Here is a 14,724-nt window from a genome sequence, read left to right on the forward strand (position 1 = left end):
GGTGCTAACTGAAATGTCATCGGTTTGAACCCACCAGCCACTGCATGGGAGAAAGATGTGGCAGTCTGCTTCTGTAAAAGATTTACAACCTTGGAAACCCTATGCAGCAGTTCTACTCTGTCCTATAGGGTCACTATAAGTTGGAATCAACTCGATGGCAGTGGTTTGGGTATTTGGGTTATCATTATTATAAAGGTTTCCCTGCATATATTTCCCTAGACGGTAAGTTTCTTGAAGGTGGGTATTAGGGCTTTTCATCTTTGGGGCCCTAACACAATGGCTGTTGGCATAAGAGTCAATAAATATTTGCTGACTAAATGCATGCCCTATTTCAGATCTTTATCATTTCTTGCCTAGAATTTTCTAGCTCATCCTCCTGCCTTCAATTTATTCCCTCTCTAAATCATCCTCCATCTTTTTAAAACATGAACCACCTAACACACCTTACACTTAAATTTTGATTGCTTCATGATGCCTACAGGATAAATAAAACTATTTGGCATCGTATTGAATGTTCTCCACAATTTAGTCCCAAAGCCAAGTAAGTGGTAAAGAGCTCAGACTTTGAAATCATATCTGGGTTAGAATCCTGGCCACATCATTTGATAGTTATGTGACTTTGAGTAAATAACTTTACCATGTGGAGAATATCTACCTCAAATGTTGTTGTAAAGATTAAGTGAGATAATATTTATAAAGCATTTACTATAGTACTAGACTAGACCCACCACCAAGTTTTCAGTTTGTTGTAGCGTAGTGGCTTGTGTGTTGCTATGATGTTGGAAGTTATGTCATTGGTATTTCAAATACCAGCAGGGCTACCCACAGTGGACAGGTTTCAGCAGAGCTTCCAGACTAAGGCAGACTTATAAGAAAGGCCTGGTGATCTGCTTCTAAAAACTAGTCAATGAAAACCCAACAGACTATTGCCTGATACAGCACTGGAAGATGGCACAGGACTGGGCAATGCTTTCTTCTGTTATACATAAGGTCACCATGAGTTGGAGTTGACTTGACAGCAACTGATAACAACAGTACTAGACAATGGAGTACACTAACAAATATAACCAAACCAAACCCAAACCCATTGTCAAGTTGATTTCAACTCACAGAGACCCTGTAAGACAGAGTAGAACTCTCCCCCATAGTGTTTCCAAGGAGCAGTTGGTAGATTAGAACTGCAGACCTTTTGGTTAGCAGCCGATCCCTTACCCACTGTGCCACCAGGGCTCCACTAACAAATACAGCTATTTTTAATTATCTTTCCAGCTTCATCTTATTATGTATCATTTTCTCTCCACTCACAATACCTCCCATACCAGCTACACTTCATAACTTGCCAATCTTCCAAACTTCAGGCCATCTCATCCTTCCATGTCTTTATTAACAATGCTTTATTTGCGTACAATGTCCGTTCTACACCAGCCTGGCTGGCAAAACTTGGTATTTAAGATTTTTCTATGAATAATCCCTAGCATACATACACAACAACAGCAAAGGCAGTTAAGAATGCTTATGTTTCTTCAGGTTTTTTGTGCTATGGAGTGGTCCCAGGATACCACAAGGCTTTATTTTAATCACTGGATATTTTATGAGCCCTATAGAGTTTTTGTGGCTACAAAAATTGCATCCATTTATTGTATGCTATGGCTTTTTAGGGATTTTTAAATCTCTTCTAAGTAATTCTTTTTGAGTGATTTACTTGCTTTTCGAATATCGTCACCCTAATCTAAGCCTATACTAAGCCACGAAAATCATGTTCAATTACCTGAACCCAAGAGATTTGATAATGTACTCCTAATAAACAAAGGGTACCCAAGGAATAAGCAGACATGTAAACTATTTCCTGGTCATGTTGAAACAAATTGCACAAAGTTTATTAAATGCACCAGAGATGGCTCAAAGTATACACAAATGTTCTGATACCTGTAAAATCTTTTTTTCCCCCCATTTATTGAGATTTGAGGTTAGAAAACTCTAGACATCACAGCTCTTTAGTATAGTGCTTTGTTCATTTTCTTTTTACCTTTGGTCCTTCAGGGCCGTTTTGTCCAGGAATCCCAATATCTCCTGGAAAACCCTAAGGAATATAAAAAAGTAGACATTTTATTCTGTAGCAACTTGGCTTAAATCTATTAAGCATCTAAAAATTCCCTTTGTCTTTATTTTAGGTCAAGTTAAAGCAACTTATACTTCTCAAAAATGCAATATTAAAGACTCATTAAATTAAGCAGTTGTTTAAGATTGGAATATAAAATTTATAAATCATACTAAAAAATTACTTCATCAGTCATTCATAAGCAATTCTCAGACTCAAAATAAATCCCCTAGTTCAGTCTATGAAAGTGGAAATCTTAATTTAAAAATTACCCACAGCTTGGAAGGAAAGAGGTGTGACATGTCCTTTCAGTGCCATATGGGACACAGGGCCACTGGAGGATTAGGAGAATATACTTTGTTTGACTCATTCTTTACTCACTATTTGTTAACTTGTAGATTTGCAAATAACTTCTGGTAGAAATGCAAACAACTCCTGTCTGGTGAAAACATAATCCCAAAGATTATGGATTAATATGTAGGCTATTAACCAGGTCTGTTAGTTGTGATCATGAGGAACCTACACATAGATCAAGAGGTAGACATTCAAACAGATCAGGGGGATACTGTGTGGCGTAAAGTCAGGAAAGGTGTGCGTCAGGGCTGTATCCTTTCACCATACCTATTCAATCTGTATGCTGAGCAAATAATCTGAGAAGGTGGACTATATGAAGAAGACCGGGGCATCAGGATTAGAGGAAGACTCATTAACAACCTGTGTTATGCAGATGACACAACCTTGCTTGCTGAAAGTGAAGAGGACTTGAAGCACTTACTGATGAAGACCAAAGACCATAGCCTTCAGTATGGATTACACAACAAAAAGAAAACAAAAATCCTCACAACTGGACCAATAAGCAACATCAAGATAAACGGAGAAAAGACTGAAGTTGTCAAGGATTTTGTTTTACTTGGATCCCCCAATCAATGAGCACAGTAGCAGCAGTCAAGAAATCAAAGACGCATTGCAACGGGCAAATCTGCTGCAAAAGACCTCTCTAAAGCGTTGAAAAGCAAAGATGTCACCTTGAAGACTAAGGTGTGCCTGACCAAGTCACGCTGTTTTCAATCGCCTTATATGCATGTGGAGGCCGGATGATGAATAAGGAAGACTAAACAACTGACACCTTTGAATTGTGGTATTGGTGAAGAATACTGAATATATACCATGGACTGCCAAAAGAGTGGACAAATCTGTCTTGGAAGAAATACAGCCAGAATATTCCTTAGAAGCAAGGATGGTGAGACTATATCTCACATACTTTGGACATGTTATCAGGAGGGACCAGTTCCTAGAAAAGGACATCATGCTTGGTAAAGAAGAAGGTCAGCAAAAGCGAGGAAGACTCTCAATGAAATAAGAGTGACACAGTGACTGCAACAATGGGCTCAAATATAACAATGATTGTGAGAATGGTGCAGGGCTGGGCAGTGTTTCATTCTGTTGTACATGGGGCTGCTATAAGTTGGAACCTACTCAACAGCACCTAACAACAACAACAACCAGGTTTGTATCTAACCCAGGTATTTTATCCTAGCATTCCCATATTTAATTGTTTATATGTGCTTAGCTTCTCAAATGTTCTTTAAACTGGTCTTTACATCTTACTGGCCATGATAAATCAATGAGTTGCATAAAATCTTTGATCCATGTTTGTGTTATATTGCATAAGAATCATAGTTCTACCTTTTCGGAAGTTATAATTTTGCAGTCTAAAGCAATTGGCTCAAGAAATAGAAATGGAACAGAGTGTTAAGTAAAATCTGGGCTGGGAAAAGGCCTAGAATGTTGTTCTAATAAGATGGTTAGATTAAAATTCTCACAGAAATAATTAGTTTTAATACATCTTGATCTATTTTAATACCGATAATAAACTAATAATTGTGGTTTCACTTATATTGATTTTGTCACAGAAAAAAGCTGTTTCAGTGTTTCCCACACATATAAAATTATAATAAAAATTGTAAAAATAAAGTTCCACAGGAAAATTGACAGGGACAAAGGAATAAAAAGGAAAATATAAGAACCAGCATCTTTAAAAGCAAAGAAGAATTGCCGCATAGGATTTCTGAGGCTGTAATCTTTATGGAAGCAGACTGCCACGTCTTTCTCCCACAGAGCAGCTGGTGGATTCAAACCACCGACCTTTCTGTTAACAACCAAGAGCTTAATCACTGCACCATCAGGGCTCATTGATTTAAAACTTGGATTCTGTGGAGAAAAAAGTTGCTTAGTGACATTTTTAGCAAGAGAAAACGCACTGGAAACAGAAAAACTGGTAACAGGATTACATTTCTGGAAGTTTTGGAATAGAATGTTTAATACAGGCTGTGGTTGAATGCTTTATTAATTAAAGGGAATCATGTTCTTCTATGTTAAAGTTTGCCAACATGGCAACAACAAAAAAATTAGATTCTGTTCCTGATAATTTCATATCCTTTCTAACACATTCTTTGTTAGTATGCTTAATGAGGGAAAATTCCTCTGAACTTTAATAAAATACTCGTTTTTTAGTTTCCACTCTGCCACTAACTAAACCCATTGCCATCGAGTCGATTCCGACTAATAGCAACCCTATAGGACAGAGTAGAACCGCCCCATAGCGGTCCCAAGGAGCGCCTGGTGGATTTGAACTGCCAACCTTTTGGTTAGCTGCCATAGCATTTAACCATTATTCCACCAGGGTTTCTGCTAACTAGTAGTCCAAAATTGAACTCATCATCTTTCCATTATACCTTCTCCTCTCTCATCCTGGGCCCACTATTTCAATGAATCTTACCCCTACCTGCCAATTTCCAAGTGAAAAAGCTGTACATCATCTCTGAGCGCTTTTGCCTTACCACCACCACCATTGTCCAATCATTCATGAAGCCCGTTCATTTCACCTGTTAATTCCCTGTCAGTCTGAGCCACTTTTCTCAATTCCTGCTGCCACTAAGCTAGCACAAACTACTGTCTTTAGCCCAGTTTACTCTACCAGCCTCCAAACTCCTCTCTTTGCTTTTATTCTTGTTCCCATCCCCCTTTTTCACTCTGTAATCAGACGGATCATTCTATGAAAATCTGATCATGCTCCTATGTTACTGGCCTCAGAATAAAATCCAAGGTCTTTAACACATGGTTTACAAGGTCTTCATGGATTGGTCTCTATTTATCTCTCTACTTTATTCCCTTCCATCTAGCATTCAGTATTTTGAAAGTGTACATTCTCTTTTACTTTGGGAATTTTGCCCATATTGTTTCTGTCTTGAATAATCTTGTTTTATCTTTCTTCGCCTGAAACACTTACATTTTAAATAAAAGATTGAATAATATATTACTTACGGATCTTTTTTTGACCCCCACACCCTGAGTCAGGTCCCTTCTATGAACTTGCACAGGATACTGGAGCCCTATGAAGTCATTTAACATAGTGTTATGGCTTCCTTTGTCTTCCTCATGTGATTGCAAACTCCTTGAAGCAGTTTTATGTTTTATTCATTACTACATCCCCAGAAACTAATAGAACAGCTAGCATATAGTAAGTGCTAAAAACAAATAAACTTTATGTTGAATGAATGACTTGTTTGATTCTTTTAACAAAAGGGTACTATGTCTGGCCTCTGGGTAGCTGTTTACAACCACTGGTTCAGAGCATTCCCATGGAGAGATTTCATAATTCCTGTCCATCCTCTATGTGAGCCTGGAACACCATGCCATAGCAGAAAGCTATCAAAGGCATCAAAACTCAGGTCATATTAAAATAGCTCAGTGAAATCTTGAAGACGATCCCACTGGCCAGATATGGGACAATATGGACTTTAATATGTATAATAATTGCAATGGACTGAAATACGGTGGCATAGTGGTTAAGTGCTATGGCTGCCAACCAAAGGGTCAGCAGTTCAAATCTGCCAGGTGCTCCTTGGAAACTCTATGGGGCAGTTCTACTCTGACCTATAGGGTCACTATAAGTCGGAATCGATTTGACAGCCCTGGGTTTTTTTTTTGTTTGTTTGTTTGAAATACATCAAATACGTTTATATTCATAAAATCATAATGATACTGAAAAGCAAAACAAAAAACTATCCTGTTCAGGAGATGAAAGGGTCAATTCATTATCTTGAACACTGGAAAAGAATCAAACATTTATTCTTCCTTTTCTATATGTACTCTATTGTCTTAGTCATTTAGTGCTGCTATAACAGAAATACCACAAGTGGATGGCTTTAACAAAGAGAAGTTTATTCTCTCACAGTCCAGTAGGCTATAAGTCTGAATTCAGGGTGCCGGCTCCAGGGGAAGGCTTTCTTTCTGTCAGGTCTGGAGGAAGTCCTTCTAATCAGTCTTTTCTTGGTCTGGGAGCATCTCAGCACAGGAACCTCATGTTCAAAGGACGTGCTCTGCTCTTGGCACTGCTTTCTTGTTGGTATGAGGTCCCCATGCCTCTCTGCCCACTTCTGTCTTTTAAATCTCAAAAGAGATTGGCTTAAGACACTACCTAATCTTGTAGACCTCATCAATATAACTGCCACTAATCCATCTTATTATATCACAGTGATAGGATTTACAACATATAGGAAAATCACATAAAATTGAGAATCATGGCCCAGCTGAGTTGAGATTTTTTAGGGGACACAATTCAATCCATGACATATATTAAAACAATTAGTTGCTATCTAGTTGATTTAGACTCATGGTGACATGATGTGTGTCAGAGTAGAGCTGTGCTCCACAGAGTTTTCAATGGCTGATTTTTTGGAAGCAGAATGCCAGGACTTTCTTCCAAAACACTTCTGTGTGGATTCAAACTTCCAATCTTTTGGGTAGCAGCTGAGTATGTTAACTGTTTACACCACCCAGGGAGTCCATGTACTATATTGTTATTATGGTTGTGTGCCGATTCCAACTCACAGCAAGCCTATTTGGTGTAGTGGTTAAATGCTCAACTGCTAAGCAAAAGGTAGGCAGTTGGAACCCACCAGCTGCTCCACGGGAGGAAAGACCTGGCAATCTGCTCCCATAAAGATTATAAAACAAACAAACAAACAAAAAACCCACTGCCGTCGAGTTGATTCCAACTCATAGCAACCCTATAGGACAGAGTAGAACCGCCCCGTAGGGTTTCTAAAGAGTGGCCGGTGGATTTGAACTGCCAACATTTTGGTTAGTGGTCAAGCTCTTAACCAGTGCACTACCACGGCTCCTAGGAAATCCCGTGGGGTAGTTCTACTCTGTAATATAGTGTAATTATGTACCATGTTACTAGCAACCAAATAGTAGATGAGGGGATGTACTCCAGCCAATAAATGAAAAAGAAATATCAGAATAAGAATATCACCATTTTGCAACTCCCCAAATAATCTAACGGACTTAGGCACTGAGTATTAATGTCGCTAACATCACAAAAAAAGACCTTGTTAGACATTATGCTCTTTCTAATGAAAGAACACACCACCACTTGTAGTCTTGCCGAAAACAAACAAATCTGAATCTGATCAACCCTCTGTACGTAACTACCAATTTTCAGGAAATACAGAGGACTGAGAAACACATGAAAATATACCATGAGAATATAATTAGCAAAATCCACACTGTGGGAAACTCTACAGGTCAAATGACTGGGTTCTTCAACAACTAAATTGTAAGGGGAGAAAAAGGAATGCAGAGAGAATTTGTATATTACAAAATGGCAAATAAAACAAACAAACAAAAGGCCAGATTAAACTCCACTTTTTAAAGGTGCACGCTTCAGTGATAAATTATAAAAGAGAAACAACAAAGAACTGGTTACTTTTGGGAGGAGAGAGGGGCTTGTGTTTGGGTTGGGACACATAAAGGCTTCTGGGGGAAACTGCAAAGTTCTACTTGAGACCTGTGCGGTTGTTACAGGCGCCCTGGTGGCACAGTGGCTAAGAGTTTGGCTGCTAACCAAAGGCTGGCAGTTTGAATCCACCAGCCACTCCTTGGAAACCCTATGGGGCAGTTCTACTCTGTCCCACAGGGTTGTTATGAGTTGGAATCAAGTTGACAGCAATAGGTTTGGTTTTTTGTGTTTGGGGTAGTTGTTACAAGAAAGTCTACCTTATAATAATTTAGTCATACATTTATTTCATATAGTTTTGTGTGTCTGTGTTTATAGTAAAACAGTAAGAAAAAAGTTATTGAGGTGACTTCTGGGCAAGCTTGGAATACTGAGTATATGTGTAAGTCTCTGATATTTTTTAAAATATCAGTAAAGGGATCCTTAAAAGGCATTAAGCGCCAAAGACAAGAGGAATAGGAAACAACCGATGTCAACAAATATAATCTTGTGCTATAGTCATATAATAATTTTAATATTAACATTAAAGCTTTAATTTTAAATATAAAACTTGAAAATCTCAAGAAACTTATTGGGACAGTTACTAAAAGAGGAAAAAAACTGTTTCCTTCTCATATAGGATAGCTTAGAAACTTGACCAAAGAACATTTCATTATTTGAAAAATTCATACCTGGGTTGCTGCCAAGTAGAGAGCTCACCTTTTCAATAATACATTTTAAAAATATATCAAAGTTAGACCAAATAACCTGAATTTTAATAACATATTTCTATAAAATAAATCTTTTTTCTTTAAACACTCAAATTTACTGTTTAAATGTAAAATCAAATGACAGGACCTGAACTTCTTTGCCAAGTAGCTACATTTCAGAAAGCTTATAGACTGAAAGATAAAAAGTATAATTCAGAGTCTACGCTTTTATTTTTTTTAATTACAGACATAAAACTATACTGGAAGAAAAGTAAAAACAAAAATATGATAAAGATACTCTAATTACTTTTTAATTTAAATTTAAAATAATTTGGAAAACATTTGAAAGTCAAAATATTTTCTCCTATAATGTGCTTCATTATCTCAGCTAGGTTATTACATCACAGTTGAAAATGTAATGCTTAAGTGAGAAAAAAGGAATTGTAGCCTGACTTCTAAAAAAAAAAAAAATTTTTTTTTAATACAAATAGTTTGATCACCAATTTTGACCAAGAAGCAGAAAACTGAAGTAGCTTTAAAAATAATGTGTGTTCTATATTTAAACCCCTCACATCTGTTTTCTATACTAAAAAGAGTTGACTCAGCATTCTCTGCAGTAAAAACAAAGTTTAATTGTTTCTAATCACTGAAGCTGGATGCATTTTAAAGGAGAGCCTTGGAACCAAATGCTAACAGATTCCATTAGTTTCCTGGGAAATCTTAAAATAAAATATCGTAATTCTTATTCTGGCGGTAACCAGAAGCTTAGAAGCTACAATCTCCTAACAGAGCAAATATATAGTACTCCGAGCATTCTAGTTCTCCAAGAGGAGTGATAAAGTCTCTGTTTTCTACTGAAATATATAATCCTCACAATTGAAAATGGTAAATAAACAATTCACAGATACATAAATCCAATGGGTGAACTAATTTGGTATATCTATAAAATGGAACCACCTGGGTGTAGTAACCTGGATCAATCTCAAATGCATTATGCTAAGTACAAGAAGCCAGGCCCCGCCCCTCCCCCAACACACACAAAAGAGTACATACTCTATGAAATTTTATATTAAAACTTCAGAAAACACAAATTAATCTATTGTGACAAAAAGAAGATCAGAATGGTAGTCTAGAGAGAGGCAGAGGAGCAGAAGGGTGGGATTACCAAGGTGAACAAGGATGTTTTTGAGTCTGATGGACATGTTCACTATCTTGACTTTGTTGATAGTTTCATGGGTTATACATAAGTCAAAAACTATCAAATCGTACAATATAAATACTGTATATCAATTATACCTTAATAAACCTATTTTAAAAAGGCAGTTGGGGTGTTAGATTGGTGTGTTAGATATCCATTTGCTTTTTGGTAGGCAACAATTTTTAAAAATTTGAGAGAAAGCAGAATTTATTCATTATAGTTGTCCTCAGACAAAATCAGTGAAGTTTAATTTTTGGATGGTTTTAGAGGTAACAGACTGATAATTATTTGATGCTTAGGTTTGAATAAGTATCATTTTAGGTATTTATAATCTATATATTTGATTCATTTAAGATTCTTGTGTCTTAAAGAAAATCAATTCATTATTCAAAACATAGTTAACATGTGTCAGGCATTGTTCTTTGACTAGGCATGAAAAAATTTTAAAAATCCCCTGGCTTCAGAGAATGTGTATTTTGGAGACTGTATCTCAAAGATTCTCCCTTTCAGTGTGTATATATACAACTGTTTTTTTTTTTTTTTATATTTGGTATAATTTATTGATCATCATCCAGTTGCTCCAAAAGGGTCCTTCTGCGCTTTTCTAATTCCCCTTCGCTCAGTTCACTGCCGGAAGTATCCCAATTACCAGAATCCTTTCCACATCTGTTTAAGGGAGTAGAAATTAGGTGATTTAAAAAAGCAGATTTATAGTTATGGGGAACTGGCATATATGACTCCTTTTGTTCTAGATACAGGGCCATGAGCCTGGGGTCACTCTGTGTTGTTTACCATTGTCTGTTTTTCTAAATGGAATTAATATCTTATTTTCTTTCCAAAATTATATACTAGTTAGTTGAGATGTAAAAGTATACTGAAGCATCACTGAGAAGAATGCACATCACTCAGAGACCCTGGCCTTGGAAATGTAAGCAATAATTAGCCAATACATTGGGTCCTCTTCCTTTGGAGAATGGAGGACATATTTTTGGCGACATAGGTAGCTGTAATATCTTAGGCAGAGGCATTTTCATAAGTGGGCAGAAGGGTATATGTGAACCACTGGGCACCAGAGATGTGGAATATAAAGGACATTTAAGAAAATCTGCTCAGCATGTCTTTGGACAACCACTCTTCACCAATTATCAGCCCATGTGTTTCTAGTCTCCACCCTTGTATCCAGCGATAGGAAAATGACCAAAATCTTGCCAATGACAGTATTATAGTCCCATGGCTGCTGTGACTGATTTAAAGATGGTTATGTGACTCAAGCCAGATTGGCTGAAGTTCTCCTAAAAAATTTTGCTGGAGCTACGAGGAAAGAACAGTGCTTTCTTTTTGCTAAGATTGCTAGTTCTGAGGGCAATATAAGCCTACAGTTGCCAATGGCCATCTTTTCCAGTGTGTTCCTATGAATGAAGCCAACAAAGATAAGTAAGGCTAAAAGATGGAGAGTGTCTTGATTATATTCATTTAGCTCCTGTATCCAGTCAAACTTCTAGGCACATGTATTGCGGGACTTCCTGATTACATTAGCCAATAAATTTCTTACTTTTTGCTTAAAATGGTTTGTTAGGTTTCTGTCACTTTCAATAAAAGAGACCTGGCTCATACACTGAACTTCTTGCAATTCTTTAAATATACTTAGCTTGTCAGATGGATCCTGGCTTAAAGCAGAGAATACCAGAAGGATGTTTACCTGGGTTTTATTGACTATGCAAAGGCATTCAACTGTGTGGATCATAACAAATTATGGATAACATTGTAAAGAATGGGAATTCCAGAACACTTAATTGTGCTCATGAGGAACCTTTACATAGATCAAGAGGCAGTTGTTCAGACAGAACAAGGGGATACTGATTGGTTTAAAGTCAGGAAAGGCGTGCATCAGGGTTGTATTCTTTCTCCACACCTATTCAATCTGTATGCTGAGCAGATAACACAAGGAGCCGGACTACATGAAGAGGAATGAGGCATCAGGATTTTTAGAAGACTCATTAACAACCTGTGTTATGGAGATGACACGACCTTGCTTGCTGAAAGTGAAGAGGACTTGAAGCACTTACTAATGAAGATCAAAGACCACAGCCTTCAGTATGGAATGCACCTCAACATAAAGGAAACAAAAATCCTCACAACTGGACCAATGAGCAACATCATAATTAACGGAGAAAAGATTGAAGTTCTCAAGGATTTCATTTTACTTGGATCCATAATCAACAGCTATGGAAGCAGCACTCCAGAAATCAAAAGACGCATTGCATTGGGTAAATTTGCTGCAAAGGACCTCTTTAAAGTGATGAAGAGCAAAGATGTCACCTTGAAGACTAAGGTGTGCCTGACCCAAGCCATGGTATTTTCAACTGCATCATATGCACGTGAAAGCTGGACAATGAATAAGGAAGACTGAAGAAGAGTTGATGCCTTTGAATTGTGGTGTTGGCGAAGAATATTGAATATACCATGGACTGCCAAAAGAACAAACAAATCTGTCTTAGAAGAAGTACAGCCAGAATGCTCATTTGAAGCAACGATAGCGAGACTGCGTCCTACATACTTTGGACACGTTGTCAGGAGGGATCAGTCCCTGGAGAAGGACATCATGCTTGGCAGAGTATAGGGTCAGCAGAAAAGAGGAAGACTCTCAACGAGGTGGATTGACACAGTGGCTGCAACAATGAGCTCAAGCATAGCAATGATTATAAGGATGGCTCAGGACTGGGCAGTGTTTCGTTCTGTTGTGCATAGGGTCGCTATGCCGTAGAACTGACTCTACGGCACCTAACAACAACAACAACAGCTTTCCCATAAATGTGCGTCTTTACAAATGCTGTTCCCTCTGCTGGAATGTCTTTGCCCTCTGTTTACATTTGATAAATCCCTACTAATTCTTTAAGTCTCTGTTCATGCAACCATGGTTTCTACAAGTCTTCCTTGACTCCCTGCCCTAGGCTCCTCCACAGCATAATTTTTTTACCAATTCAAATGTAACATGGTGTATGAAGACTTTCATCATCCCCATCAGTCAGAATCAGTAGGTTGCTCCTTTATATTACTATAAAAAATAGAATTGTTAATATTGGAATTTAGCACTAATCACAGTATATGGTAATTATGGACATGTTCCTCTATTCCAATAAAATGTGAGCTCATGGTGGAAAATAAGGTATCTTATCCATCTTAATACCGTCGACAGCTAATTCAACATGTTGCTGGAAGATAATTCTCCATGTGTCCCTTGCATCTGTGCACATCTTGCAAGTGGGGGACTCACCGTCTATTGTTCCATCTGTTGTTTTAGGGAGTGGTTTTATATCAAAAAGAGAAAGATAGCACCTTCTTCTGCAGCAAAAAAAAAAAAAAAAACAGGTAGGCTTACTGTCTAATATAGAGATAATGTCTCCTGGAGCACATTATCTTTCATGACTGCCCATTTTAAAAGACTTGTTTTACCTAAGCTCAGGGTTCCACTTACACAGTCCAAACCATAGCATATGCAATCGTCATCTAGCTTTCTTCATGTCACCCTTTGGGAGCTGGTGCTCAGTGAACCAGTGAAAAAATGCTGATACTCTGGATATTGTTATTGCTGAAAGTAATAAACTGTTCTTTGTCCCTTACCCAGGAGTCTCATATCTTCTACCAGAATCCACAAAATTGGCAGACTAACTTGTTGGCTTGCAAGTAGAATAAAATCTCGGACCCTACACAGTTCCTGATAGTGTTTGCAATGTGGATACTGGCAGAGGACGTAGCTTTCTGCAAAACGAAGGATGAGGGCCTCACAAGCTGAATAGTGGGATTTGAGGGAAATCCATGGGAATCAGTAGCAACATGCTAACCATACAGTGAACATGTATGGTCAATTGGGCAATAAATGGTTCTCCACTTACTGTTAAGAGGAGGAACTGAGGAGATGGCTGCAGGACAAGTATGTTCAAAGACAGTTGCCCTAGTTGTTGCTAACTCTCCTCATCAATTTGGTGGTCGGTGTCAGATCTGCCTCATTGTTAACAACTGGTACTAACATTTGTCCCGGGCAGGCAGAAAATTCCACCTCCTTTCAGACAACGGTTACAGAGATTCCCACCTACACTGAGCATGAAAGGAGAGAAATTTGTGACCACTATGAGCAAAAGGAGCCCTGGTGGTACAGTGGTTAAGCATTTGGCTGCTAACCAAAAAGGTCAGCAGTTCGAATCCACCAGCTGCTCTGTGGGACCCTATGAGGCAGTTCTACTCTGTCCTATAAGGTTGCTATGACTCAGAATAGACTCGAGAGCAACAGGTTTGGTTTTGGGTTTTTTATGGGCAAAAATCAGGCAAATCAATAGAACTTTGGCTGGTTCACTTGGGAGATGAGTGAGCAGGTTCCATATTTTTTCACAATACAAGAACTGTGATATTAGGCCAGACTACCTAATTAGTAAATGCTCTGCCTCTGACATAACCTGAAATCTTATGCATTTTGGCAGCAAGCTATTTTTATAACCTTATCTCTCACTCTATACCCACACAAAGAGTCTGCATCAGCTAGTCAGTTTCACTGTATTACCTGCATCACATGCATATTACCTGGATCTCTAGGCTTTGTTCATGTGATTCACCCTGTTTGGAATGCCCTCCCATCTTCCTGTCATTTATTTACAAGCAGTCTAATTGAAGGTCCATCTTTTCCATGAACCCTTCCCTAATCCTTCCATTTTATGTTAATTTCTCTACAACCACTGAACCATTGTCATTGTTGTTAGATGCTGCCAAGTCGGTTCCAACTCATAGCAATACTATGTAAAACAGAAGAAACACTGCCCTGTCCTGTGCCATCCACAGAATCATTGTTATGCTTGAGCCCATTGTTGCAGCCACTGTGTCAGCCCATCTTTTTTGCTGACCATCTACTTTACCAAGAAGTGCAAGTATTAGAGGTGACCCAAGA

At 38.1% G+C, this 14,724-nt stretch overlaps 1 protein-coding gene across 1 annotated transcript in view; it reads right to left on the reverse strand.

Annotated features, from left to right (window-relative positions):
• The window catches only part of COL24A1 (collagen type XXIV alpha 1 chain), a 362,779-nt gene that overhangs the window by 220,088 nt on the left and 127,967 nt on the right, over positions 1-14,724 (reverse strand). The window contains exon 19 of the mRNA XM_049875555.1: positions 2,027-2,080. Within this exon, the coding sequence (XP_049731512.1) occupies positions 2,027-2,080 (54 nt within the window). The remainder of the gene's footprint in view (positions 1-2,026; positions 2,081-14,724) is intronic.

The sequence above is a fragment of the Elephas maximus genome, chromosome 3, assembly GCF_024166365.1.
Source record: "Elephas maximus indicus isolate mEleMax1 chromosome 3, mEleMax1 primary haplotype, whole genome shotgun sequence".
Lineage (NCBI taxonomy): Eukaryota > Metazoa > Chordata > Mammalia > Proboscidea > Elephantidae > Elephas > Elephas maximus.